Source organism: Natrix helvetica, assembly GCF_964273705.1.
Source record: "Natrix helvetica genome assembly, chromosome: 11".
In the NCBI taxonomy this organism is placed as follows: Eukaryota; Metazoa; Chordata; class Lepidosauria; order Squamata; family Natricidae; genus Natrix; species Natrix helvetica.
Window position 1 is genome coordinate 5747882 of NC_138562.1, and position 26930 is coordinate 5774811.

General features: G+C 44.0%; 2 protein-coding genes across 2 annotated transcripts in view; one reads left to right on the forward strand and one right to left on the reverse strand.

The window, feature by feature from the left end:
• Positions 1-26930, forward strand: part of TRPC5 (transient receptor potential cation channel subfamily C member 5) — a 219587-nt gene that overhangs the window by 70165 nt on the left and 122492 nt on the right. The window lies entirely within an intron of this gene.
• LOC309397931 (large ribosomal subunit protein eL30-like) lies at positions 25398-25853 on the reverse strand. Its single transcript, XM_081964381.1, has one exon. It carries the CDS (start codon positions 25784-25786, stop codon positions 25439-25441), a length of 348 nt encoding a protein of 115 aa, XP_081820507.1. The 5' UTR covers positions 25787-25853; the 3' UTR covers positions 25398-25438.

A 26930-nucleotide genomic window follows, 5' to 3' on the forward strand; every position in this document is an offset into this window, starting at 1 on the left:
TAGCTTCAGGAAAGAGAAGTAAACCCTAGCCCAGCTGGAGAATTCTGGGATACAGAATTCTGAAGACAAGCTGTTCTACTAGTGAATTGTTCTCACTTTCAGGAAATTTCCAGTGGTGGGATTCGGCCAGTTCGCACCAGTTCGGCTGAACCAGTTGTTAATTTTTTGCGTATTTCAGTGAACCGTTCGATCCCATCACTGGCTGGCTCTTCCCCTCTCTGCCCATCGGGGTTGCCATTCAGGGTGGGGAGGCTGCAAGGGCCTGACTGGGAGCTGCGCTGATCAGCTGGGAGGTGGCGAATGGACCGGCTGTGCCGATCAGCTGGGAGGCTTCCCTCCCCCACCCCCCACAGTCTGTTTTTGACCTGGTTTGCCTTCTGCAAAATCCTGCAACATTCCCCCATTAACCTGATTTCCAGCTCTGATTTTTCTGGCATTCAGGGCAACAAGAGAAGACCATGTGACTACCACTTTAAAAAAAGTTCAGTCAGACCTTCTAACTTCGTGAGATCTCCCCCCCAAAAAAAGTTGGAAGATCTGACTGACCTTTTTTAAAACTGGTAGTCACATGGTCTTCTTTTGTTGCCCTGCATGCAGGAGAACGGAGCTGGAAAGCAGGTTAGTGAGGGCATGGTGGTCGCTCTGGAATGGGGTGAAAGTGAGGAGTTTGCATTATGATTGCTCATAAGAACTAGTAAAAGAGGAATGGAAAACGCTGTGTAGATCAGCATTTTTCAGTCTTGGCAAGTTTAAGATGGGTAAACTTCATGCTGCTTTCGGAATTCTGGGAATTGACGTCCATACACCTTAAAGTTACCAAAGTTGAGAAGCATGGATCTGCTAGAGCTTAGAATGTTTCCATTCCTGTTTTATTTAGAGTTTGGTGCAATTAAATAATTCAGTTGTGGTTTCCTTAACAAATAGTGATTAAAGTGATATGAACTGGGTATGTTTAGCTTAAGAGAAAGAAGGACTAGGGGAGACATGATAGCAGTCTTCCAATATCTCAGGGGTTGCCACAAAGAAGAGGGAGTCAAACTATTCTCCAAGGCACCTGAGGGTAGAACAAGAAGCAATGGGTGGAAACTAATCAAGGAGAGAAGCAACTTAGAACTGAGGAGACATTTCCTGGCAGTTAGAACAATTAATCGGTGGAACAGAAGTTGCCTCCAGAAGTTGTGAATGCCCCAACACTGGAAGTCTTTAAGAAGATGTTGGATAGCCATCTGTCTAAAACGGTATAGGGTTTCCTGCCTAGGCAGGGGGTTGGACTAGAAGACCTCCAAGGTCCCTTCCAACTCTACTATTGTATTGTATTGTAACTATTACTGGACTCTTTGTGAGAAACTGAAAATAAAAGTTGATTTGGGCTTTGATGATTAGATATGGGATAATGGAAATAATGTAGACAAATACGAATCTTAGAGTAAGAGTTTGATATATTTTTAACTCTGTACTGAAGAAAGTGGGAAGTCATTCTTTTTTAGGTTTTCTTTCTTTTCCTCTTTCTTTCTTACACTTTCACTCTTTTTCTTTCCTGAGCCTTTTCTTTTTTGAAATCTGTTTTTTGTTTATTCCTTAGCTTTGCATTTTTTTTGATGTATGAAGGATCAAATTCTCAGCCTTTATAATTCTGCATTCCTTATTTACAGAAATCATATCAAAATTTAGAATGAAATCCACTGGGAGTCATCTCATATAAGGCAGCCTCTGAGTCCCTCTAACCAAAAAGTGTTTATTGATAGAAGAGAATATTTGTAGCTTGGGGTTGAACTGTGGGGTCCTTGGTGCTCTCTGAGATTGATAGTTTTCTTGCAGACGTTTCATTACCAAACTAGGTTACATCATCAGTACCAGAAGGGAGTGGAGTTTGCTCTTATTTTCATATACTAGTCGCTTCCCCTTCTCAGCATTGATCAGTTGCTTCACAAAAAGTGTTTTGATTGGTGCCAGGTCTCTACAGCCTCAGGCAGAGAAGGGCTATTCTGCACCACTCCCTCAAATATTCTTTAAAATACAGAGTTTCCCAGCATTTCTTTAGGAACCTCCAACATGCAAACTGTGGTTATTCATCCTAAAATAAATCTTCTTTACCTGGAGCTTCAAGATTTGCTGTTTGCCAGAAAAGAAAATATTAAATATACAAGTATATATTTAAGAGCGAGATATAAAAGGGGGGGGGGACATACCGATAGGATAGATTAGCAAAGGTAAGGCAATAATAAAAAATGATACTAAATTATATTTGGCTTTGCGGAAATACCATCCCAAGAAAACGTAAACTGAGATTTGAAAAAGACACCTATAACAACAGAAAAAGAAAGGGAGAGAGGAGGAGAGAACGAGAGGAAGAGAAGGGAAGGAAGAAAGAGGTAAGGAGAGGAGGGAGGAAGGGAGAGAAGGAGAGAGGGGAGGAAGAGGAAGAGTAGGGGAGAGGTAAGGGAAGAAGGAAGGGGAAAGAGAGGAGGAAGGAAGGAAGTAGAGAAGGGAGAGGGAGAAAAGAAAGGGAAAATAAGGTGGTGTTACAACAGGCAGAAGGGATGGTATATAAATCAACCCAAACTGTATATTATAACCTATTAAATGGAATAACAAATGTATAAGAATGACAAATGTAAAGAAGAATAACAATTATGTCAATGTATACTTAAAATGGTATGTAAGAGAATAAAAAATAATACATTTTGGCAAAAAAAAAAGATTTGCTGTTTGCTGGGAAGTTGTCTAGTGAAAAGTCAGTCCACATTTAGTGTACATCTGACTTTGGAGATATTTTTCATAACCAAAAAAATGTGTATTTTCTGTGCGCTTCACACCCATTGTTCACGGGATCTGGATGTCACAAAGCAAAGTCCACATTTTGTAATTTTTTTGCACGCCGAACCAGCAGTAATGCCAGTAGCAACCCACCCTTGGCCCTAACCTATCTGTAAAAAGAGATGGCAGAAGATTTGTACTTCCAGACATGCATGATTCTGTTAAAGTAGCCTTTACAGCATCTGTGGGAACAGCATCTGGAGGAACTCCCTGTATAAAAGGAGGAATATTATCCTTCCCTCAGTGTGACTGTGGGGTCCCACATCAAACTGTAGATCACATTGTCACCAGCTGTAAGCTGAGGGCACATATCACTCCAGAATCTGATCCCCCCCCCGATATAAATGATGCTGTGCTTCAATGGTTAGATGACCTAGACATTAGTATTTTAACGTAGATCTTTAAAACATTCATATTCTATTAGAATAGAATAGAATAGAATAGAATAGAATAGAATAGAATAGAATAGAATAGAATAGAATAGAACAGAACAGGAATGGAATGAAAGAGAAAAGAAGAAAAGGAAAGAGAAGAGGAGAGGAAAGAACGGAACAGAACAGGAATGAAATGGAAGGGAAGAGAAGAGAAGAGGAAAGAATAGAATAGAATAGAATAGAATAGAATAGAATAGAATAGAATGGGAATGGGAATGGGAATGGGAATGGGAATGGGAAAGGGAAGGGAAGGGAAGAGAAGAGAAGAGAAATGGAGAATAGAATAGAATAGGAATATAGAGTAGAATAGAATAGAATTCTTTATTGGCCAAGTGTGATTGGACACACAAGGAATTTGTCTTTGGTGCATAGGCTCTCAGTGTACATAAAAAGACAAGATACATTTGTCAAGAATCATAAGGTACAAGACTTAATGATAGTCATGGGGTACAAATAAGGAAACAATCAATATACATATAAATCGTAAGAATATGACGAACAAAGTTGCTGTCCTGCAGTCATAAGTGGGAGGAAATGGGTGATAGGAACAATGCGAAGACTAATAGTAATAGTAATGCAGCCTTAGTGAATAGTTTGACAGTGGCGAGGGAATTATTTATTTAGCAGAGGGATGGCGATCGGGAAAAAACTGTCCTTGTGTCTACTTGTCTTGGTGTGCAGTTGTCTATAGTGTCGTTTTGAGGGTAGGAGTTGAAACAATTTATGACCAGGATCCGAGGGGTCTGTAAATATTGTGTGTGTTTTCTAATCTAGGTGAAATATCAATATATATTGCAAGTCCATGTATGATGCCATATGTTAAAATAATAAAGTAGCCTTATAATAATGTAAAATTAGCTCATCTGGTGTTGTTTCTTACCGGTCTACCTGGGGAAACTAACAGTCACTGACCGCCATTTCTCTCGTCATTTTTTCCCTCCATTTCCTAAACATGGCATAACCTTGTCCTCGTTTTCCAAGTGTTCTGTTTGCATCAGCATCTTGTGTCAATTTGACTGTGAACTGCTGCTAGCTGTCTTCTTAGAGGCTTTGTGTCACCTTAGCTGCAACCTCTGAAAGGGCATGACAATGGCTCAAAGGCAGGAGGGAGCCTTATATTACTGAGGCAAAAAAAAAAAAATGGTTCATTGCAGAAAGCTGAACTTCTTAGTTAAACAGGTGCATATGTGGGAGTGTGGAGTTTGACAACGTCACATCTGATTTGGAATTATCTGTATCTTTGCTTTTACCTTTTCTTCTCTACCCCATGTCTTGCATCCTTCTCTCTCCTAATGTTCAGCGTTACTAGCTATTGAACAGAACAGTTCATGGTACATGGAAGGGACTTTGGAGGTTTTCTAGTCCAGCCACCTGGCTGAGGCAGGAACATCCTATACCCGTGATGGCGAACCTATGGCACGCGTGCCACGCGAGGCGCTGCCCTGTCAGCTAGCCAGTGCACATGCGCGCGCTGGCCAGCTGAGTTCCCCTTTTTAAAAGCTATTTTTCGCCTTCCCCAGGCTCCAGAGGCTTTATAGGAGCCTGGGGAGGGCGAAAAGAGCCTCCCCCACCCCCTCCGAAGGCTTCAGGGAACGTCCGGAGGCTTCCCTGAAGCCTTCGGAACACTTAAAACCACCCTCCGAGCAACCCGGAAGTGACTTCCGGGTTGCTCGGATGGTCGTTTTAAGCGCTCTGAAGGCTTCAGGGAAGCCTCGGGACGGCCCCTGAACAGGCACGAGACGTGCGTCTCCATCGCCCGGGCCCAGATCGCCTCCGCCGCGCGGCGCCTCAGGCTCGGCGTCCTTGCACCCGGCCTTCACATCGCTGCCGCCGCCGCTACCACTGCCGCTAGGACGGGCTCGGCCGAAGGGAAGTCCATCAGGCCTCGGCCGCGCCGCCCTCGCCTCCTCCTCCTCCTCCTCTAGCCGCGCCATCGCAAGGATTAAGGCGAAAGGGGGGGGACGGGGAAAGCGAAGAGGGCTTTGCATGATTTTTTCGCCTTCTCCAGGCTCCAGAGGCTTTATAGGAGCCTACGGAGGGCGAAAAGAGCCTCCCCCGCCCCCCCGGGAGGCTTCATGGAACGTCCGGAGGCTTCCCTTACTACATCGCAAGGATTAAGGCGAAAGGGGGGGGGGACGGGGAAAGCGAAGAGGGCTTTGCATGATTTTTTCGCCTTCCCCAGGCTCCAGAGGCTTTATAGGAGCCTGGGGAGGGCGAAAAGAGCGTCCCCCGCCCCCCCGGAGGCTTCATGGAACGTCCGGAGGCTTCCCTTACTACATCGCAAGGATTAAGGCGAAAGGGGGTGGACGGGGAAAGCGAAGAGGGCTTTGTTGTCCTCCTTCTCCTCCTTTCCCCCTCCGGCTCGAATGCGGCGCCGGCAGGCAGCGAACGAGTCGGAGCCTGCCGACTGGAGGAAGAGGGTGAGAGGCGGGTCCTGTGAATGGTGGCAGCAGCGGTGGCAAAAGTCGTAACTCGGCGGCGGGCCGCCCCGGCTGGGAGACAAAGGAGGGGAAAGGCGGCAGGCAGCCAAGTTGCGACTATTGTCGCCGCTGCTGCCGCCGTTCACAGGACCCGACTCTCACCCTCTTCCTCCAGTCGGCAGGCTCCGACTCGTTCGCTGCCTGCTGGGCCCCGGCGCCACGTTCGAGCCGGAGGGGGAAAGGAGGAGAAGGAGGACAACAACCCCCCCTTCGCTTTCCCCGTCCTCCCCCTTTCGCCTTAATCCTTGCGATGGCGCGGCTGGAGGAGGAGGAGGAGGAGGCGAGGGCGGCGCGGCCGAACCCTGACGGACTTCCCTTCGGCCGAGCCTGTCCTAGCGGTGGTGGCGGCGGCAGCGATGTGAAGCCTGAGGCGCCGCGCAGTGGAGGCAATCCGGGCCCGGGCGATGGAGACGCACGTCTCGTGCCTGTTCAGGGACCGTCCCGTGGCTTCCCTGAAGCCTTCAGAGCGCTTAAAACGACCGGGTTGCTCGGAGGGTGGTTTTAAGTGTTCCGAAGGCTTCAGGGAAGCCTCCAGACGTTCCCTGAAGCCTCCGGGGGGTGAGGCGGGGAGGTTTTAAGTGTTCCGAAGGCTTCAGGGAAGCCTCCGGACGTTCCCTGAAGCCTCCGGGGGGGGGCCGGGGGAGGCTCTTTTCGCCCTCCCCAGGCTCCTATAAAGCCTCTGGAGCCTGGGGAAGGCGAAAAGATCATGCAAAAATGGGCGCGTTGTCCGCGCATGCGCACTGGGGGCGCGTTGCATTATGGGTGCGGCACGCCCTCACACGACCCCCCTGCGCTTCCCCCACTTGTGGCACGCGAGCCAAAAAAGGTTCACCATCGCTGTCCTATACCATTTCAGACAAATGTCCTAAAAACCTCCAGTATCGGAGCATTCACAACTTCTGGAGGCAAGCTATTCCACTGATGAATTGTTCTCACTGTCAGGAAATCTTTCCTTAGTTCTAGGTTGCTTCTCTCTTTGATTATATTCCATCCTTTGCTTCTTGTCCTGCTTCCTGTTGATTGACAAGCAGTGGTTGGATTCAGCCAGTTCGCATCACTTTGGGAGAACCAGTTGTTAACTTTCTGAGCAGTTGGGTGAACTGGTTGTTGGAAGAAGTCATTAGGGCAGAGAACCGGTTGTTAAATTATTTGGATCCCACTACTGTTGACAAGGAAAGAACAACTTTGATTTGAAGTCCTTATTTTAGTATTCCATAGCTATTAAGCTTAGGAGCTCTTCATTTACTCAGGGGAGAAAACCTTGGATAAGTTGAGGTTCTCCAAGTGTTTTCAGATGCTTGTGGCTCAGTGGCTACCCATATGCCCCTCAGCAGTACCGTAATATAATTGCTTGAAATATCAGTAAAAGCCCATGAACCTGGCATCTAATGCTCAAGAAACATCTGTCCTTGTGTGTTCTGGGGAGAGTGCAGGTTGCAAGTGAAGATGATGTTTTTCTGCTAAAAATATAATAATATGATCTTTTGCAGCCATCCTGCTAATCCACTACTGCTTCGGAGAGGATATTTCTATTGTGCTAGTGATGGATCCCATAAATCCAATAATTTGATTCTGAGAAGCTTGTTGGCAATGAATTTTTATTACTTCATGGAGTTAGTACATTTTCTTGCCTGTTAGTCTGCTTGCTTCTCCTGGTTTTCTGCAATGATACAGAGGTGAAAGTTCCAATATCTCAGGGGCTGCCTCAGAGATGAGGGAGTCAAGCTATTCTCCAAAGCACCTGAGGATAGGACAAGAGGTAATGGATGGAAACTAATCAAGGAGAGAGCCAACCTAGAACTAAGGAGAAATTTCCTAACAGTGAGAACAATAAATCAGTGGAATGGTGGTTGCTCCAACACTGGAAGTTTTAAAGAATAGATTGCACAATAATTTGTCTGAAATAGTACAGGCTTTGGGCACTGGCTCTGGAAAAGGTTAGCTACTACTGGTATAGTCTTTCCTGCCTGAGCAAGGGTTTAGATTAGAAGACTTCCAAGGTCCTTCCAACTCTGTTATTCTGAAAAATTGAGAAGTCATGGAAAATGGAGAGCCTTCCGAGAACTGTCTTTTTAAAAGATTATAAGGAAAGTCACTCTTAAGACTGTTTGAGAAGGGAGTTTTCTTCTGTTGCTTTTGTGACTATTGCTAGCCAGGACACAGATTCTATTCTTTTCTTCTCAGATATTTGTATCATTCCAGCTTTCAATGGGATGGAACTGAGAGATGCTGAAGCTTGGCCAGAGTGTAACCTAGCCTGGCTTGAAAATGTGGGCAAATGAAGTAACAAATGGCACTGTCCATGTTTCAGAAAATTGAAATGACATTGATGGATGACTATGGCTGTGCCGCAATCAGGATTCAAAGTGGGTGCATATATCATGCATGTTAGAAGCTCTTCAAAGACAGTTGTGTCATTTTCTGATCTTGAGTTCCATTTAAGACAAGATAACCAGTGCAACCTGCCTGTCAGACAGGCTTTTCTCCCAGTGAATCGGAATAACTTCACTCCTTCCAATAGCATTTTGAAAAAGCCATAGTCAAACCCTACATTGCAGGCCAGGATCCAGAAAGCAGGAAGTTGGTTTCAAGAAGAATGCAAATTTGAATAATGACAGAATCCTGGAAATTAGAAAATAAATTTCTAGCCTTCATTTGTAGTAGCGCTTTTTTCAACCTGACAACTTTAAAAGATGTGGACTTCAAGTCCCCAGATTCCCCAGCCACTATGATAAAATTGAAGTCCAGGCCTCTTAAAAGTTGCCAAGGTGAAAAGACACCAATTTACATTGAGTTTATTAAAGTGGACTTTCTTTGAATGGCATGATATCTTCCACCCCTCCCCCTCGGTTCTTTCTATTGTTTGGTCTGTGTTTACTACTTCTTAGATACTTCTTCAATCATCTGATATTTCTACCTTCATATCCAGCTTCAGGATCTGTTTCATCATGCTCTTTTAGAAATATTATGTATGGGATGTGAAGAAATGTAGTGGATTAGAAAAGAAAAAAGAGAAGAGAGAAAGGAGGAGAGGAGGGGAGGGGGAGGAGAGGATCTCTCCAAAATAGATTTCTACTTGTTTACTTTCAAGGGAATTTTTTTTGGCTGTTTTAAAAGTTTTCCTACCATACAATTTTTGTTTCACCTCCAGCTATTTCTTTATATTGCAGTAGAAAAAGAGCTACGTATCAGCTCAGCTTCTAAACAGAGCACTTGCTTCTAAGTTTAAATAAGTAATTTAATTTATTTAAATAAATTTAAATAAATAAATAAATAAATAAACATCTCATTAGCTTTTTTATTTTACCGATGCAGTAATAACTTATGGCTTCAGTTGGTCACTAATGGTTTATATGCAACTAACTAATGAATCTCCCCCCCCCCCAAATCCCCAAAATTAAACACCAACTCCAATAATAATGATGTTTGGTTGGAAAACTCAATTTGCAAAATCCAGAAAACAGGGAGTGAAGGAGACTCAATCCACATTAGAGGTGAAGTACAGTATTTAATTACCAGTATCACAAACCCACGTTATATACGTAGGAATGAAATGGGATAACTCACTGGGGCCAACTTGCTACAGCCAACTCACTACCGGTGCCAGGGTTCCAAATAGCATCCAAAAGTAAATCAGAGTCCAAGGCAAAATATTGCTCAAAGTTCCAATTTATTAAGAGAACCATGTTGGTACATCTGGGAAAACCTGAATCTGAAAGCTTCCTGTTTTCCCCACCCAGTTGAAAGTTCAAGATCTTGCCCCCACACCCACAAGTCCATCACATGGTCCAATCTCCCACTGCCATGATGGCAGCTTCCACCCATCCCGTTCCGGTCAGGTGCAGAGGTGCAAAGAGAAAGGATGACCTTGGCTTTCTAGAAAGGATTTTGTTATGGCTACATAGCATCTGACTTAGTACAATCCCATTTTCCCACAATAGAAAATGCATAGTAGAATAATAGAAAGTGTGGCAGGCCAAAGATCCAAAAGAAAAGATGGTTGCAGGCCTGACAACTGGACAACTCACCATGGGAAAACTCGCAATTTAACAATTCAATTTTATTTTTCAAAATAATTTACATTACTTTTAAATTTTTTGTCATTCACATTTCATTTTGCCCTTCTTTTGGCATCCTTTCTTTATGGATTTTATTCCACCATTTCATCAATATTAATGTAACCCTTCTCCAGTGGCAAGTTGTCCCATAACAATTGCCCCAACCAACTTATCTAGAAGAAAGACAAAATAAAGCTGGGATAAGAAAGGGGAAAGAGGCTAAGACGCTGAGCTTGTCGATCAGAAAGGTTGGCAGTTTGGTGGTTTGAATCTCTTGCACCGCATAACAGAGTGATCTCCCGTTACTTGTCCCAGCTTCTGCCAACCTAGCAGTGCAAAAGCATGTTAAAAAATGCAAGTAGAAAAATAGGGACCACCTTTGGTGGGAAGGTAACAGCGTTCTGTGCGACTTTGGTGTTTAGTCATGCAGGCCATTTGACCACGGAGACATCTTTGGACAGCGCTGGTGGGGCTGTCCGAAATGGGGATCAGCACCACCCCCTACAGTCAGGAACGACTAGCACATATGTGCGAAGGGAACCTTTACCTTTTTAAGAAAGGAGAATCTATATGGACTAAACAAATTGGTAGGTACCACCTTCACAGCTTGTACTCAATTGGTGTTTTATGACTAACCATCTCTATTGTGGCAGCTTTATTGTGAGATTGCCACAGTGTGAGTTAGGGTAAAGTAGTTTGGATACTCCTAGCTGTTCTATTTTGATCCCAGCAGTGGAATCTTACTTACCTGACTTTGATTTTTTTTTCTGTCATAACTTCTGCCTCTCATGCTTGCCTCATCCCCCACCCCTATGATCTTCCCAGGTGCACGTTTGCAGGGTCACTGGAAAGGAATTGGTGAAAAGAGACTCAATCACACTTCGACACATTCACTTCCCCCTTTTATTCCACCAGCTTGGGCTGAAGAAACAATTGCCTGTTTCCCCCAGATTTTGCTGCTAAAGGAGCAGAGCAGCCTCCATCTGACTGATGATAGACCTGTCAACAAAATGGAGATGGGTTTAAGAAGCTGAAATATTCTTCCCCTTCCCAGCTTTTCATAAAGAAAGCTGATTAAAACTTCAGCCAGATTGTGTTAAATGTTAATGGTTGCAATTGCATCTCTAGAATTCCTTGATTAAGTATGATCTTCCTCCTTTTACTCCCTGTCATTCCACCCCTATTTCTCTTTTTCTTTCTCCACCGTTCCTACTCCTCCTTCTTTTCTACTCCTCCTTTTTCTTCTTTTTCTCCTCCTCCTCCCCCTCCCCTTCTCCTTATTTTCCTTCTCCTCCTCCCCTCTCAAAGTGCCTTATCTGCAAAATATTCAGAGTGTGCAATACACACTTAAATACTTGGTCTTTAAACAATTTTAAGTTTGGGTAAGCATTTTAGTAGAATAAATTTCCAGTCTTTCCCCCCTAGCCCTCCCCAAAATGTACCATTGATCTTTCTGTCACTCTTTATCACCAGCCTGCCAATTTTCAACATTTAAATAGCTTTTAATCTGGATCAGCGAGTGCTGGGGCGAAGGACAGTGGAGTGTGAAGTCCAGGTATTCTGCTTTGCATCTTTAAAATGGTCCTTTGTCATCAATATCAGGAATGTAAGCTTGGCTGCACTGTCACCAGGAAGGGAGGCCTAGCAAATGCTTCAGAGAAATAGAGGGTGCCTAAAAACCCTGCCCTCCCCAACTATTACAGTGCTCCCTCTGAGATCGCTCTCTCTGCATTACAATTAAGCTTGGAAAAAGCTTCCATTAGTGTAATTAGATGGGCTGGATGAAAGGGGTGCCTGCTGATAGTGGATGTAACAAAAAGTCAATTCTTCTTGAGTCAGGCTTGACTCGCAATGACTTCATGAACATGAGCTCATATAACCCCCATCCTCCCTTTCTCTGTTTTTTTCACAATAAGACATAAGTGGTTTGTACCTGCTTTTTTCTGGGGTGATTTTTCAAGAGCCCTTGCGTAAGCTTTGTGCAACGGCATGTGCGAATGACCTTGAGAGGCAGAGTGAAGAGATGCTGCCTAGGGAATGGAGAGAGATAAGAGGGAGAATAGCTGTTGCATTGTATCCGGGCATTCTGCAGGTCGGTCATCCGTGCAGCCACTTGTTGGTGGTGTTACAACAAGGAGGCTGCCAGATGCTTGATAAAGGTAAAGGTCCCCCTTGCACATATGTGCTAGTCGTTCCAGGCTCTAGGGGGCGCTGCTCACCTCCGTTTCAAAGCTGAAGAGCCAGCGCTTACTGAAGACATCTCCGTGGTTATGTGGCCAGCATGACTCAATGCCGAAAGCACACGGAATTCTGTTATCTTCCCACCAAAGGTGGTCCCTATTTTTCTACTTGCATTTTATGCACTTTCGAACTGCTAGGTTGGCAGAAGCTGGGACAAGTAACGGGAGCTCACTCTGTTACGTGGTGCTAGGGATTCAAACTGCCAAACTGCCGACCTTTCTGATCAACAAGCTCAGCATCTTAGCCACTGAGCCACTGCATCCCTAGATGCTTGGTAGATAGCAGCATATCTTGAGAATCAGAGGTCATTTCTGAAATTCCTCTCCTTGCAAGAGAGTAGGAGACTTGCAGGTTTGACATCAGTCTTATCAGGTAGACTGGACAGGAAACATGACCAGATAAATTAATTTTATGCTATTGTAAAGTTACATTAAAAGAACCTTGCAGTTCTGAAAGTACAATTGTCCCATCGTTTCACAGCCCAATAATTGAGGGAAGGCCCCTGCTGAGCCTCTTGTTCCAAATATTTTGCAGATGTGGGCTATCAATCCCTAGGTCCCATCTCTTTGCCCCATCTCCGAAGGTCTTTCACATGTACCATTATGCTTTGGGATTTCCCAGGACTTTTTCATTCAACTATTAACCAAGTCCCACTCGCCTTAACTTTCTGAGGCCCACTGAGGTTGATGAAGTTATTTGGGATCTGAACTTTGAAAGAGAACACAAGATCAGTTGTCAAGGTTTTAAGTACTGAAAACAACTTCAGTAGTGAAGGAGAGGTCAATGAATGTCACCTACTGGAAGCATGCCACAAACACTCTTTTTGGAGTTGACAATGTCTAGGGGGGGGGGACTGCTTAATACAAACTTAGAAACTAATAGAAGTTAGTCCCTTCTGGGAGAGGGTGCGGTTTAGAAATCAAATAAAAGTTAAAGTTAAAGAAGCGAATATCTGAAGCTCAGAGATAAACTATTGAGTCCTTGATGCTCTCTGAGCATGGTAGTTTGCTTGCCGATATTGCATTACACAACTATGTAACTTCATCAGTGCATTGAAGTTCACTCCAGCAGCCTTCCCCAAGAGCCAAGATTCCGATAAGCAAGGTGTTAGGGTTCTAAATACCATGCAGAAATAAATCATTGTCCAAGGCAAAACATCCTTAAAGGTCCAATTTATCCTACAGGCAATTTAGCATGGCTATGGAAAATTCCAACTCTGAATTACATCCTGTGGGTTCACCCAGTTGAAAGTTCATGATCTATCCCCACACCCACAAATCCATCACATGTTCCAATCATATTCTTCCACGCTGGCATGTACACCCGTCTTCTTCCGGCCAGGTGTTGAGGTGCTGAGACAAAAGATGACCTTGGCTTCTATAAAAGAATGTCAACATACATTCCACAATCCTACTCCTTTCTATTCCCCCCTCCCAACTACTACACTAATGAAACAGCATAGAAAATTATAAGAAAGTGTGGCAGGCCAAAGATTCTAAAAAGAATATAACTACAGGCCTGACACAAGGATTAATACCAGGCAAACAATGAGGCAGAAAACAATATAATCAAAGAAGCACCAAAAGAGGACATACACCTACAACCAAAATGGCAGGGCAAGTTACTGCATATAAACAGGCAGCAAACCTAAAATTGGCCTCATTGGGTTAGGGAACATCTGCAAGGATACCACTAAGCCTAGAGAACAGCAAGGATTCCAAGCAGAGAATTTGGGGAGAGATTATTCCTACACGTGTACCAATCAAACGACTTGTGCTGTAGTTGTTGCTCTTCAAAGACATTGTGGCTACTTAAGTTCTCTCTAGTCTGCTTTGGAGATCTTTGCGCATCTGCAGATGTCTTTCTCTGTTTCCAATTCTGCAAACTTTTACTACATTTTTTCTTCTGCATGACTGTTCAAAACGGATGTTTAGAAGAGAAGTGTTAAAATTATACAAGCTATTGAAACAGGGAAGTACCGTATGTTTAGTTCCACAGATCAAATTGTAAATATGCTAAGTATTCCTTTCTGGAGTACCTCTTTAGAGTAAAGTCTGAAAGCTATTTGTAGTGTATCAATCCTTCTGTCTACAATAAAAGACAGTCTATTGCACCAATTTATATTAATTCTTCCAGTTATCTTAATATTGCATAAATGAAACGTAGCAGGAAGTTTTAATAACTTTAAGAACAGCATCAGACAGCACCCAATCTGACATTATAAGCAACTTTTCTGGCGTGTTTGCTTTTAGTCACTGGAAAGAGAATTTGTAAACAGAGATTTTCCTCTTTAAAATGTCAGAATGGGTGTAGAATTTATATGGAAAATGGCATGAAATCTCCCAGTCATCTCTTTTTGGAACATCCTTAGAAAAATGTAACAGAGATAAGACTTTAATCCTTGACTTATGACTACAACGAAGGCCAACATTTCCATTGCAAGTTAATGGTTAAGAATATTTTACCCCATTTTGCTGCTTTTTTGCCAGAGTTGTTAAGTGAATCATTTGGTCATTAAGCAAATCTGGCTTCCCCCTTGACTTTAAATCACTTAACACTTTATTGTGATTGTATGTATATGCACAGTATACCCTTCACTTTAAATCACTTAACACTTTATTGTGATTGTATGTATATGCACAGTATACCTGTACAACAAAATTCACATCACACCCAGAGACCAGGCCCAACCCACATGACAATCCCCAAACACACCCGCACCCACCAAAACTTCCCCGCCCCTAAACCACCCAAGCATCCACACAACAGACCAAGCAGTGCTGTCCAACAGCTCACTGATGGTGGCCCTTTAGTTCATTGTTGAGTGCAATTATAGCTCTGGGATAAAAGCTATTCAGAAGATGTGTGGTCCGAGTTTTAATTGTTCTGTATCTTTTACCAGAAGACAAGAGTCTAAAAAGATTGTAAGCAAGATGGGAAGAGTCTCTGAGGATGTTGTGCAACTTCCTCAAACAGCGAGATGCGAAGATGTCATCCAGGGCTGATAGCTGGAGCCCGATGATGTTCTGGGCAGTTTTAATGATTCTCTATAGAGCTTTTTTGTCCGCTCCACATCTGCTCCCATACCATGCAAGAATGCCATAAGTCAATGGTGCTGCGATAGTTGGACAGAAGTAGATGCTGAGATAGATTTATCTTCATGAGAATTTTTGGGAAATACATCCTCTTCTGTGCCTTCTTCACAAGCATGTTAGCATTCATAGTCCATGAGAGGTCTTCCGAGATATAAATGCCCAGAAATTTAAAACTACCAACCTTCTCCCTTTGCTTGCTAGAAGCTGGCTGGGAAGGTTACAAATGGTGATCGCATGATCCCGGGATATTGCACCTGTCATAAATGCATGCTAGTGGCCAAATTTTGACCAGGTGACCACAGAGATGCTGTAACAGTGATAAGTGTGAACACCAATCATAAGTCACTTTTTTCAGTGATGCGTCATTCCCTGGCTCTGCCTGCTGCCCCCCTCTGGCCTCAAACTATGGCCCCCTGGGGCCGAAGCATTTTTTTCAGCCTGCGGCCTGCTGCGCTAAACCAAAGGGCTGCCGTGGGGGCAGCGTGGGTGCAGGAGGGCCAAAGCGGTAATGCCACGCAGAAAGTGCTGCAGTGGAGATCTTGCAGCCGCTTCTTCCGTCCCTTTCTGTGCCTCGATCGCTCGCAGAGATGCTCCATTTGCTCTTCGGGTCAGCAGTTGCTTCTCTCCGCTGCTACTCTTGCTGGGAGAGGGAGAGAGCCTCTGTTGTGCAATTTAGCAGTTGTGAGCTGCCACTTTCCTCTACGTCCCATCCGGAAAGCTCTGTGGCACAGAGAACCATCATTCAACGTGGCTGCTGCTTCTCTGCGCTGCGCGCTTTCCGGATGGGACTTAGAGGAATGTGGCGGCTCACAGCTGCTAAATTACACAAGAGATGCTCTCTCTCTCTCTCTCTCCCAGAAAGTGCAGCAGTGGAGGGAAGCAATCGCTGACCCGGAGAACAAAGATGGAGCGGAGCAGGCCCTGAAAGGCTGCTCGGTCAACCCTTGCTGCATAGCGGAAGCCACACATGTGCGAAAGCCATGCATGCACGCATGCGTGTAGCCATGTATACACACATGTGCAGAAGCTCTGCATGCGTGCATGGAAGGCATGTGCACACGCATGTCCGTGCACTCACATTTTCAGTGAATCGGATGTTAAGTGGGTTGAATCCCATCACTGCCTCCCAGAGAGTATTTTTCTCTTGGAAACATTTTCTGCACCATCCAGCTCTATTTTTAAAATAATGAATTTCCCACAGGGGAGCCTGGAGGTCTTCTGTTTGCCTGCAAAATGTTATCCCAGCAATCTTGTAAATTAGATTGCTCCAAGATCTCCAGATATCTCTGCCTTTCAAGCAGCCAAGGCTGCCAAGAAATAGATCTATACAATTAAGTTCTAGTGCTTCTTTCTATGACCATTTCTGAGCTGGCTGAAACAGCCAATAACTTAGTCTGCCAGAAAGCCAGACACCTATTGACACCAACTGTTACCCTTACATGCTTTTCTAGTTAGTTAGTTATTTAGTTAGTTAGTTAGTTTATTTTATTGTCATTGCACCTCATACAATGAAATTAAATGCCGTCTTCAGTGTACATTACAACTACAAAAATAAAAACACAAACACACATCCTTCATTCTATACAATTGAATTGAAAACCCCTGATATTGCATTAGTATTGCACTATACAGTAGAATTCAATATGGCTACTGCCCTGGGATAGAAGCTGTTTTTCAACCTATTTGTCCTTGTTTTCATTATCCTGTACCGTCTGCCACATGGCAATAGTTCACAAAAAGGGTGCATAGGATGAGATGGATCTTTAAGAATGTTTTGAACTTTCTTAAGGCAGCGGGAACTATAAAGCTCTTCCAAGGAGAGGACAGGGCAACCCATGATCCTCTGGGCAATGACGTTGACCCTCTGGAGCGCTCTCCTATCCGCCACTGTGCAATTGGCAAACCAGACACAGGTGCAATGAGTTAAAATACTCTCTATGGTGCAGCGGTAGAAGGTCACCATCAGTTTTCCATTCAGTTGTTGTTTCCTGAGAAGTCTCAGGTGGTGTAATCTCTACTAGGCCCTTTTGACCAGTGCTGCAATGTGAGTTGCCCAAGGTCAGGTCCTCTTTTATGATAACACCCAGAAACTTAAAACTGACCACTTGGCCTCCATGGATAAGCAAAGGCTGGATGTCTGATCTATTGTTTATATAGTCCATTATAAGATCCATGGTCTTATTAGTGTTAAGGACCAAGTTATTGTCTCCACACCACGAAAGCAACCAGTCCACCTCATCTCAATAGGCAGACTCATCCCCACCAGAGATGAGTCCCACCACTGTTGTATCTTCTGCAAATTTAATAATAGCATTACTGGCATGGGTGGGAATGCAGTCATGCACATAGAGAGTATAGCGTCGTGATGGCAAACCTATGGCACGCATGCCCAAAGTGGCACACAAAGCCATGTCACCGGGCACGCGCAGCCTTGCCTATTTGTCTTCCAGGTTTCTGGCACGCGGGATGACCAGCTGTACTTCACGTGCATGGCAAGGCCAAAAACCAGTGTGCACATGTGGGCCAGCTGGTTGTCGGGTGTGTACGTGTGCCAAATCCCGGACGTTTGGCTTTTCTGCAGTGTGATCCCCTCATTTGTGCGGCAGTGCTGAAAACCAGCCTATGCGTGTGTGCCAGCCAGCTGATCGGTGGGCATGCATTCACTCCAGAACCAGGAAGTTCAGCTTTTCTGGTGCACGGCCTCGACGAGCACACACGTCTGTGCACGATATTTCCACGTGATCTTTTTGGCACTTGGTACCATAAAGATGTGTCACCATCACTGGTATAGAGTAAGGGACTCTGTACACAACCCTGTGATGTAGCAATGTTTAGAATAAGGGCTGAAGAGATATGATTACCTAATCTGACCCTCTGAGAGCAGCCAGAGAGGAAATCCATAATCCAAAAGCAGATTGAATAAGAAAGCCCAAGATCCATAATATCCATAAGTTTAAACACTAGTCTATATGGAAGAAAATACTGTGTTTCCCCAAAAGTAAGACAGGGTCTCATTTTCTTTTGATCTCCCACCCCCCGAAATAAGCACTTGGTCTTATTTTCAGGGGGGTCTTATCATTATTTTTTCCCCAGGCATTTTTTAATTTTTTATTCTCTTACATAGCATTTTAAGAATACATTCACATAGCTGTTATTCTTCTATACATTTATCATTATTATACATTTATCATTTCATTTAATAGGTTATAATATACAACTTGGGTTGCTTCATTTACCATCCCTTCTTCCTGTTGTAACACCACCTCATTTTCCCTTTCTTTTCTCTCTCCCTTCTCTACTTCCTTCCTTCCTCCTCTCCTTCCCCTTCCTTCTTCCCTTAGTTTTCTCCCATTCCTCCTCTTCCTTTTCCCCTTCCTACCCTCTCTCCTTCTCTTATTAGGTCTTATTATTTTTGAGGTGAGGAGGTGGCGAGTGTGGTCACCTCATGGCTGCTGCTGTGTTGCAATATTTTCAGGGACGGCTTATTTTCAGGAGATGGATTATTTTCAGGGGAGGGCTTATTTTGGGGAAAACAGGGTAGAACAAAAATTAATAAGGTTGGAAGGTCTTCTAGTCCAACCCCCTTCTCAAGCAGGAGAACCTATATCATTCCAGACAAATGGCTGTCTAATCTCTTCTTGAAAACCTCGAGTAATGGAGCACCCACAACTTCTGGAGGAAAGCCATTCCACTGGTTAACTAATCTTGCTGATCTGAATTTTCTGCTTATTTCTAAATTGGATATTTCTTTAATGATCTTCCACCCATTGCTTCTTGTCCTGCCCTCAAGTGCTTTGGAGAATAGCTAATTCCTTTTTTCTCTGTTAAAGTAGAATAAAGTATGAATTAAAATATAAGAATGAAGACGTGGCATAAAAGGGACAGCTAGAAGCTTGCTTAAAGGGACAGGGAGATGTCATCAGCCTCTAACCACAAGATGTTCCAGCCAATGTCCAAACCACAAGGTTCAAATAAAGTTAGCTAAAGACATGTAGTCCATACCTGTGTCCCAAGAACAAAACGAGAAGTAAGACCCCCATTTACTTATAAGGCCTTCCCCCCAAAATAACCAATAAGAAATGAGTTAAGTATTTCCGTGTTGCGCTGCTTTTGAGAATGTATAAGAACGCGTGCTTCGATAATGAAGGTTGTTCAGAATTTCCAATGCTAGCTACGTGTTAGCTTTCTGCAACTGGCTGCCAAATAAACTTTTCCTGTATCCTGAAAAGTCTAAGCCTGTCATTTTCTGCAAGCCTCTGACAATCCCACAAGTAGTGGAAGGCAGCTTTCATGTCACCCCTATTTCTTCTTTTTGTTAAACTAAGCATAGCTAGATTCCTTTACCATTCATGATACACGATGGTCTCCAGACCCCTTATCTCTGTTGCTCTTCTCTGCACACTTTCTAGGCTATCAACATTTGTAACTACCTACAGTAAATGCAGTAACTGCTATTACTACTACCAAATAGCGCGTGTCACATTTAGCCTGACACATTTAAAATGTGTGAGCCATATAGCAGGGCAGAACATAGTGAATCTACTTTGAATGTATACTATGCAATTATTTCATAGTTGTTATTTTTTTAATCTAGGCCTTTCTTCCACCAGCGAGACTGGCTATTTTAACACCGAACTTATCACCAGACTGTTGGAAATGTAGGCAAAATCAAGGCACGCATTACCACATGTGGTGGTTGTGCCCAAAGGCTAAACAATATTAGGATAGAATACGAAAATGGCTCAAAGAAATTGCTAAACAGCGAATAGATATGAAACCAGAATTATTTTTATTGGGAATACCTACAAGGAATTATGACAAAAAAATCCCACAATATTTAATTATACATATCATAACGGCAGCTAGGATAACATATGCACAAAATTGGAAGAATAATTATATACCAACAGAGGGGAATGTTATAATGAAAGTGTTAAGAGTGTGCAGAGATGGACAAATTTACAAAAGAAATAAAAGAAAAGGAGGAAACAGAATATTATATGGTATGGAATGAGTGGTACAAATGGCTAGAGGACAGGTGTAAAGCTTAAGGAACGAGTAAGTGAAGAAGACACAGGAGCTAGAAAATAGCCAGTGACGTGCAGTCAGGGGAGGCAGGGGAGGCAGAGCCTCACCGCTCTCATCATGAAAATTAAAAAAAAATACTCCAGGAAGCCGCAAAAGTGGCTGGGAGAGGCGCGCGGCTTGGTTTAGCCTCCCTGGACATCTCAGCAGCAGCCCCAAGTGTGCTGATCTCGCCATTTTTTGCATCGGGCGAGCCCGGGATCCTTGCAAGGGGAATGGGACCACGTGTGCAGGAGGCTCCTCAGCTCCAGCCTCAATCAGCGCAGCCGCAGTCCCCTTCATGTTGGCTCAGGAAGGAGGGGAATGGGACCATGTGTGCAGGGGAAGGGGATCGCGGCTGTGCTAATCTGAGGCTGTGCGATGATGTTACCTAGGCATTTTTTGCATCGGGCGAGCCCGGGATCCTTGCAAGGGGAATGCGACCACGTGTGCAGGCGGCTCCTCAGCAGCGCATAGCCTCAGATTAGCACAGCCGCGATCCCCTTCCCCTGCACACGTGGTCCCATTCCCCTCCTTCCTAAGCCAACATGAAGGGGACCGCGGCTGCGCTGATCTGAGGCTGTGCGCTGAGGAGCTGCCTGCACACGTGGTCCCATTCTCCTTGCAAGGATCCTGGGCTTGCCCGATGCAAAAAATGCCTAGGTAACATCATCAGTGCTAGAAGGGAGGGGGGAGGGGGAAGGAGGAGAAAGGAGAAGTTTCTCTTTTCAGAAATGTCTTCTCAGTGGAGCTGTGGCAGCCTGCCTGTCCCTTTCTGACATTTCTGAAGTTTGAACACCCCTGGGTTTTTTTCTAAAGGGTTAGGGATGCAAGGGTCTTGTAACTTGACAGCTTTAAGACTTGTGGACTTCATCTCCCAGAATTCCTCCTCTCGTTCTTCATCTTGATGATGTGCAGACGGGCGGGGGGAGGGAGTTTGAACCGGTTCTAAACGGCACTGTAGATTTGTGAAACCTCTTCTATAGAAGAGGTTAGAACTGGCAGGAACCCACCCCTCCATCATATGTATATAGACAAAGATAAACTGAAATAAGGGGGGAGAAGTACATTTACAACGGATGTATACCGAGATGGAAATGTTGTACAGAAGGAAATGTAAAAAATATTTTTTCTTTTTGTCTTTTTTTTTTTTAAAAAAAACACTTTTTAATATTTTTTAAAAAAATCTAGGCTTTTCTCTTCACAGTTCTGGATTGCCAAACTCATTCTTCCCCTTTCAACCTAAGACAGGCTATATGCGACCCATGGAAATCATAGAAAATCTCATGCATGGGGAAATACCATAATGTAACATCTGTATTTCTTTACTCTGATAGCTTAAGGGCTGTACTTACCTTTCTGTTGAAAATAAAATCTTCTCTATGCTTTAAAGTGGACAGCGTGGTGCCTTAGGGGTTAAGACGCTGGACTTGTCATCTAGATAGCTGACAGCCCAGGTTTGAGACCCGAGCTTCAGGCAAAGGATGAGCTCCCATTCTTGATTCAGTTCCTGCCAAACTAGCAGGTCGAAAGCATACAAATGAGAGTAGATCAATAGGTACTACTTCGGTGGGAAGGTAACAGTGCTTCGTGATGTCAGGCTAACCACATAACTGTGGAAATAGAATAGAAATGAGCATTGCCCCCACCCTAGTCAGCAACAATTAGCGGAGTAAAATCTACACAGACTCCATTACCTTATGCCAGGGGTGTCCAAACTTGGGAACTTTAAGACTTGTGGACTTCAACTCCTAGAATTCTGGGAGTTGAAGTCCACAAGTCTTAAAGTTCCCAAGTTTGGACACCCCTGCCTTATGCAGTATTGGCCCTACCATTAAGGGGGACATGTGGCCCTCCATGAAGTGGGTCCAACATTTTCATAATAGTTAAGCCATCTTTTTGATGTGCATAGCTAAATGTCTATGGAGATTCTCAGTTCCCAGAACTAAAGAAGCTTTTCACATGAGAAGTGAAATGTCTTCAAGAAAAAAAACAAAGTCCAGTTGCCTTTTGGAGGAAAAAAAAGCACTTTTGGGACATCTTTTTTGAAGACATAAGGATTCTTTTATCCTTACAGGATTTGAAGGCTTTATTGGCTCCATCTGTTTTTGGAAATCATCCATCCACATGACTTAAGAACAGGGGAATGGTCCTCGTGCATTAAGGGTAAAAATTATCCTCGCACATATGTGCTAGTCGTTCCTGACTCTAGGGCATACTGCTCATCTCGCTTTCAAAGCCAAAGAACCAGCACTGTCCAAAGATGTCTCTGTGGTCATGTGGCCGGCATGACTAAATGCCGAAGGCGCCCAGAACGCTGTTACCTTCCCACCAAAGGTGGTTCCTATTTTTCTACTTGCATTTTTTACATGCTTTCGAACTGCTAGGTCGGCAGAAGCTGGGACAAGTAATGGGAGCTCACTCTGTTACACAGCGCTAGGGATTCGAACCGCCGAACTACCAACCTTTCTGATCGACAAGCTCAGCGTCTTAGCCCTTGAGCCACGCGTTCCTCCTTATGCATTAAGTATCTTGAAATCATGGTCCCAGTCAGTAGCTGGAAAGGGGTGGTGATAGCTGTTTCTGCTGAGCTGTTTTTGCGTGCTGAGCATAACTCAATTATGCATGCCAAGTAGCTTACCCTGCATGTCCTATTCTGGCCCGATGCCCTGATTCCTGGGACCACGGTTATCTAATCATCAGAACAAAGTACATTTCAATTTTAATAGAATGGGGAGAGATAAATCAAATTTAAAAATGTCCTTGAATGCAGAACAAACATGCAAGTAATAGTTTACTTCAGGTGAAAGAGATTCTTAGAAACTATAAGGTTTAAAAGTGCGTGATCTCACCAGTATGCATGTTAAAAATGAGCACGCTTTGAATTTTGATGCAACTAGCAAGGATTGGCAACCACCATTTCTCTCCAGGTTTTGCTGAATCCATCCACTTGATTATTAGCCATGGTTTGTTTGTTTTTTGTGCCATGGGAAGCTGTAATTCCACAAATTTCCACGAAGAAAATCTGTAGACCCCTATATCGAGAGATATGAGAAGATGAAGGCAAGAGAGCAAGGTTTAACAGAAAATTATCAAATGCAGGAGACTAGATGTCAGGCGCAAAACCATAAATGCTATGTGGGAATTCTTTCATAGAATCATAAACCGGAGCTGATTTATTCAGAATCATAGAATCATAGCATTCTCCCATACAACACCTACATACAGCATTCTCCCATACAACACCTCTCCTGCGCGAGCTGCACTGGCTTCCTGTGGCCTACCGGGTGCGCTTCAAGGTGTTAGTCACCATCTTTAAAGAACTCCATGGCACAGGGCCTAGTTACCTGTGGGATCGCGTTCTGCCCCACACATCCCTGCGACCTATTCGCTTGCACAGAGAGGGACTTCTCTGGGTGCCGTCCTCCAGAGAGTGTCAGAGGGCGGCGCCCAGGAGTAGGGCCTTCTCTGTGATGGCCCCTACCCTTTGGAATGACCTCACCCCAGACATTAGGATAACAACTGATCTCCGCTCCTTCCGTATGAAACTTAAGACCCACCTGTTCCGACTAGCCGGCCTGGCTTAATTTAGAGCTTCTCCACCTCTTGGGCATTTTTAATTGTTAATTTTAATTTTTAAATTTTAACTATCACTGGGGTTTTAATTGTTTTAAAGTATTGTAACATTTATTTATTGTTCCACCTCCTCCATATTGTATTGTTGTGACCGTTGCTAGTGTACGTCGCCCCGAGTCCCTTGGGGGGAGAGGGGGCGACTAAGAAGTCAAATAAATAAATAAATAAATAAATTTGAAGGCATCTTGGAGGTCTTCTAATCCAACCCTCTTCTTGGACAAATGGCTGTCCCATCTCTTCTTAAAAACCTCCAGTGCTGGCTCACACACAACCACTGGAGGCAAACCATTCCACTGGTTAATTGTTCTCACTGTCCAGAATTTTCTCCTTAGTTCCAGGTTGGATTCCAAGCTGACACTTTTATTGTTGCACACCTACAGACAAAATCTTGCCAGATTGAAGGCTCTGTTAGATATAATACGGTGTAATATAGTCTGTATATTATATAGTATACTGTTGTGGCCCAGCAGGAGCCGTTGGAGCTACCACCAGACTCCGACAGCGAGGGTCCCTATGAGTCGGCTCTGGAGGATGTGGAGGACCCTGGGCAGGGTTCTGACTCCGAGCAGGGATCAGAGAGGCTGGTCGGCCACCAGGAGGCGCCTGAGGCATGGAGCAGTGGTGAAAGCCAAAGGAAGGGGGCACCTGATGTCATGCCTTAGAGCAGTGGGGAGGAGTCACGGGACAGTGAGTCAGACATCAGCAGTGAGTAATTAGATGCTCGTTACCGATAACTGTCTTGTGAGCGTGGCAGGCTGGATTGCTGCCAGTGCTATCAGTGCCGAGTTGTGATGAAGGCTTATTTGTGTTGGATTGCTGCCAAGGACCTGTCTGTCTGTCAATAAATCTGGTACCTTATCTGCGGCTCGGAGTGTGTGTGGGTGTGTTTGGAGGTGGTGGTCAGGACAGTATACTATGTAATTTAATCTGTGAATTGTTAGTGAGAGACTGTCTTCACCCTCTTTGTCTAACATATGATCTCTGGAATGAGTTGCCTCTTAATATTCTGGGATGCAACCCTTTCCTCCTATTGAGGAGGTGGATTGAGGATCCACCTCCTCAATAGATACCATCTGTAAGGGTCTGTCCCACCTCTCCATTCAAGAAAGCAGAACTCTTGAAACAATTAACAGTTCAAAAGGAACCCTTTATTGAAGGAATGTGATAGCAAGACAAAGGAAGCAGTACGACATGGTCACTCTCAACCAAGGTTCCTGTGGTTTCAACGCCCTCTATCACGTCTTCTCTGTTTATAAGAATTAAGTCCTGTAGGGCTGTCTCTCTGGTTCCCTCCTCTAGCTTTTGGATAACAAATTTGTCAGCTAGGTTGGTCAGGAACCTATTCGATTTCTCACTTGGTGCGGAATTAGTCTTCCAGTTGATGTCAGGATAATTGAGGTCCCCCATTACTATTGCAGTGTATTTCCTACATATATTTATTTGCGAAAAGTGCATCTATTTTTTCTGCTTGGTTGGGTGGCCTGTAGTATACGCCAATGGCTAAGTCATTCTTTTTTTCTTTTATAGTGGCCCATAGGCATTCTAGAAGGTTTTCGTCTTTGATTTCATGCATTTCTCTTTTTTTATTACACAAATTGTAAAGTTTATTAATTTTACTTCTCACTGGTTTGTTCTGGCATGCTTCTAATGATGTCAGAGTCACCTGGGTCAATTATAGCAAGTGTACATACTCTGTAGTACTTCCCACAAGCTGTTCCCAGTTCAATATTGTTGCCACTGTAGTGATGCACACCAGTTTTGGCCAACATAGCATAGCACTCCATTTCTGATTTTCTCAAAGCAGGACAGTTCTTGGCTAGGATAACCAACTTGGCTTTGCCCCGTCGAATCATTTTCAGAGTTTGTTTATATCCAAGTACATATTTACCACTTTTCATAACCAGCTGAAGCCTGGAGTTTATGGACTCTAAAGACTTTTTCGTCTTCTTGGCGGCCACCATCTTGCCGGCTCATGTCGGCCCTGCTGTTGCCAGAGGAGCCCCTCCAAGATGCCTGGGAAACGAGGAAAGGAAGTGATTTCATGCATTTCTGTAGCAATGTACTGGTCCTTTGCAAGCAGTGCAACTCCAGCTCTCTTTTATGGGGTCTGGGTTTTTTTTTAACAATTCTTATCCCACTATCAGTATGTTCCAATCATGATTTTTGTCCCATCAGGTTTCTGTAATTCCAACTATATCATATCTACCTTCATGTATTGATAGTTCAAGTTCACCCTCTTTGTTCCCCAAACTTTGTGCACTTGTATATAGGCACTTGAGGTCTTTGTGTCTGACTCTGGGTATGCTTTCTGTTCTGACTCCCCCACGCCTGTGAATAAACCAGAACACAGGCTTGGCTGTTTGCCAATGTTTAAATACTGAGATAACGAATCCTTTAATAGACGTAAAATTTGTGTGTTTGGGGGGCTTAAGTACACACACAAGACTTTTCTATGTTGGAAGAACAGATAGTGTGTTTGAACCCTGGGGTTTCAGAATTTCATTTTCAAAGAACTAGACCAGGGGTATCCAAACTTAGCAACTTTAAGATTTGTGGACTTCAACTCCCAGAATTCGTCAGTCAACTAGCAGCTCTATTGCTGAAATTCTTGCAACTGGCTGAGAAATTCTGGGAATTGAAGTCTACAAGTCTTAAAAGTTCCAAGTTTGGAGCTAGACAATGGATTGGACTTCGGCTAGGACCAGGGGTTGCCTAATGAAGAGTTGGGCAAGAGATTTAGAACAAGCAAACAAATTTAATTCTTGGCAGCACAATCTGTTACTAACCTGTGCAATTTGGTAGCACAAGCTGTGATGATGGCCACTAATTTGGAGGGCCTTAATAAAGGTTGGGGAAAATTCACAGTGAAGGTCTTGAACACACAATGTTGTTTATTGGTGGGAATAGCTTATCTCTCTCTACCAGCTGTGGGGGGGGGGTACAGTGATAAGAGAGTTACATTTCCATTTTCTGCCTTTGAGCACCTCAGGGGCACCTGGTTAGCTACGTAGAAACCAGGTGCTGGGTTAAGATGGTTGTTGTTCACAAAGCAGAAGACCGCTTAATATGGTCCAATCCTTCTGCTCTGCTGAAATTAATCAAACA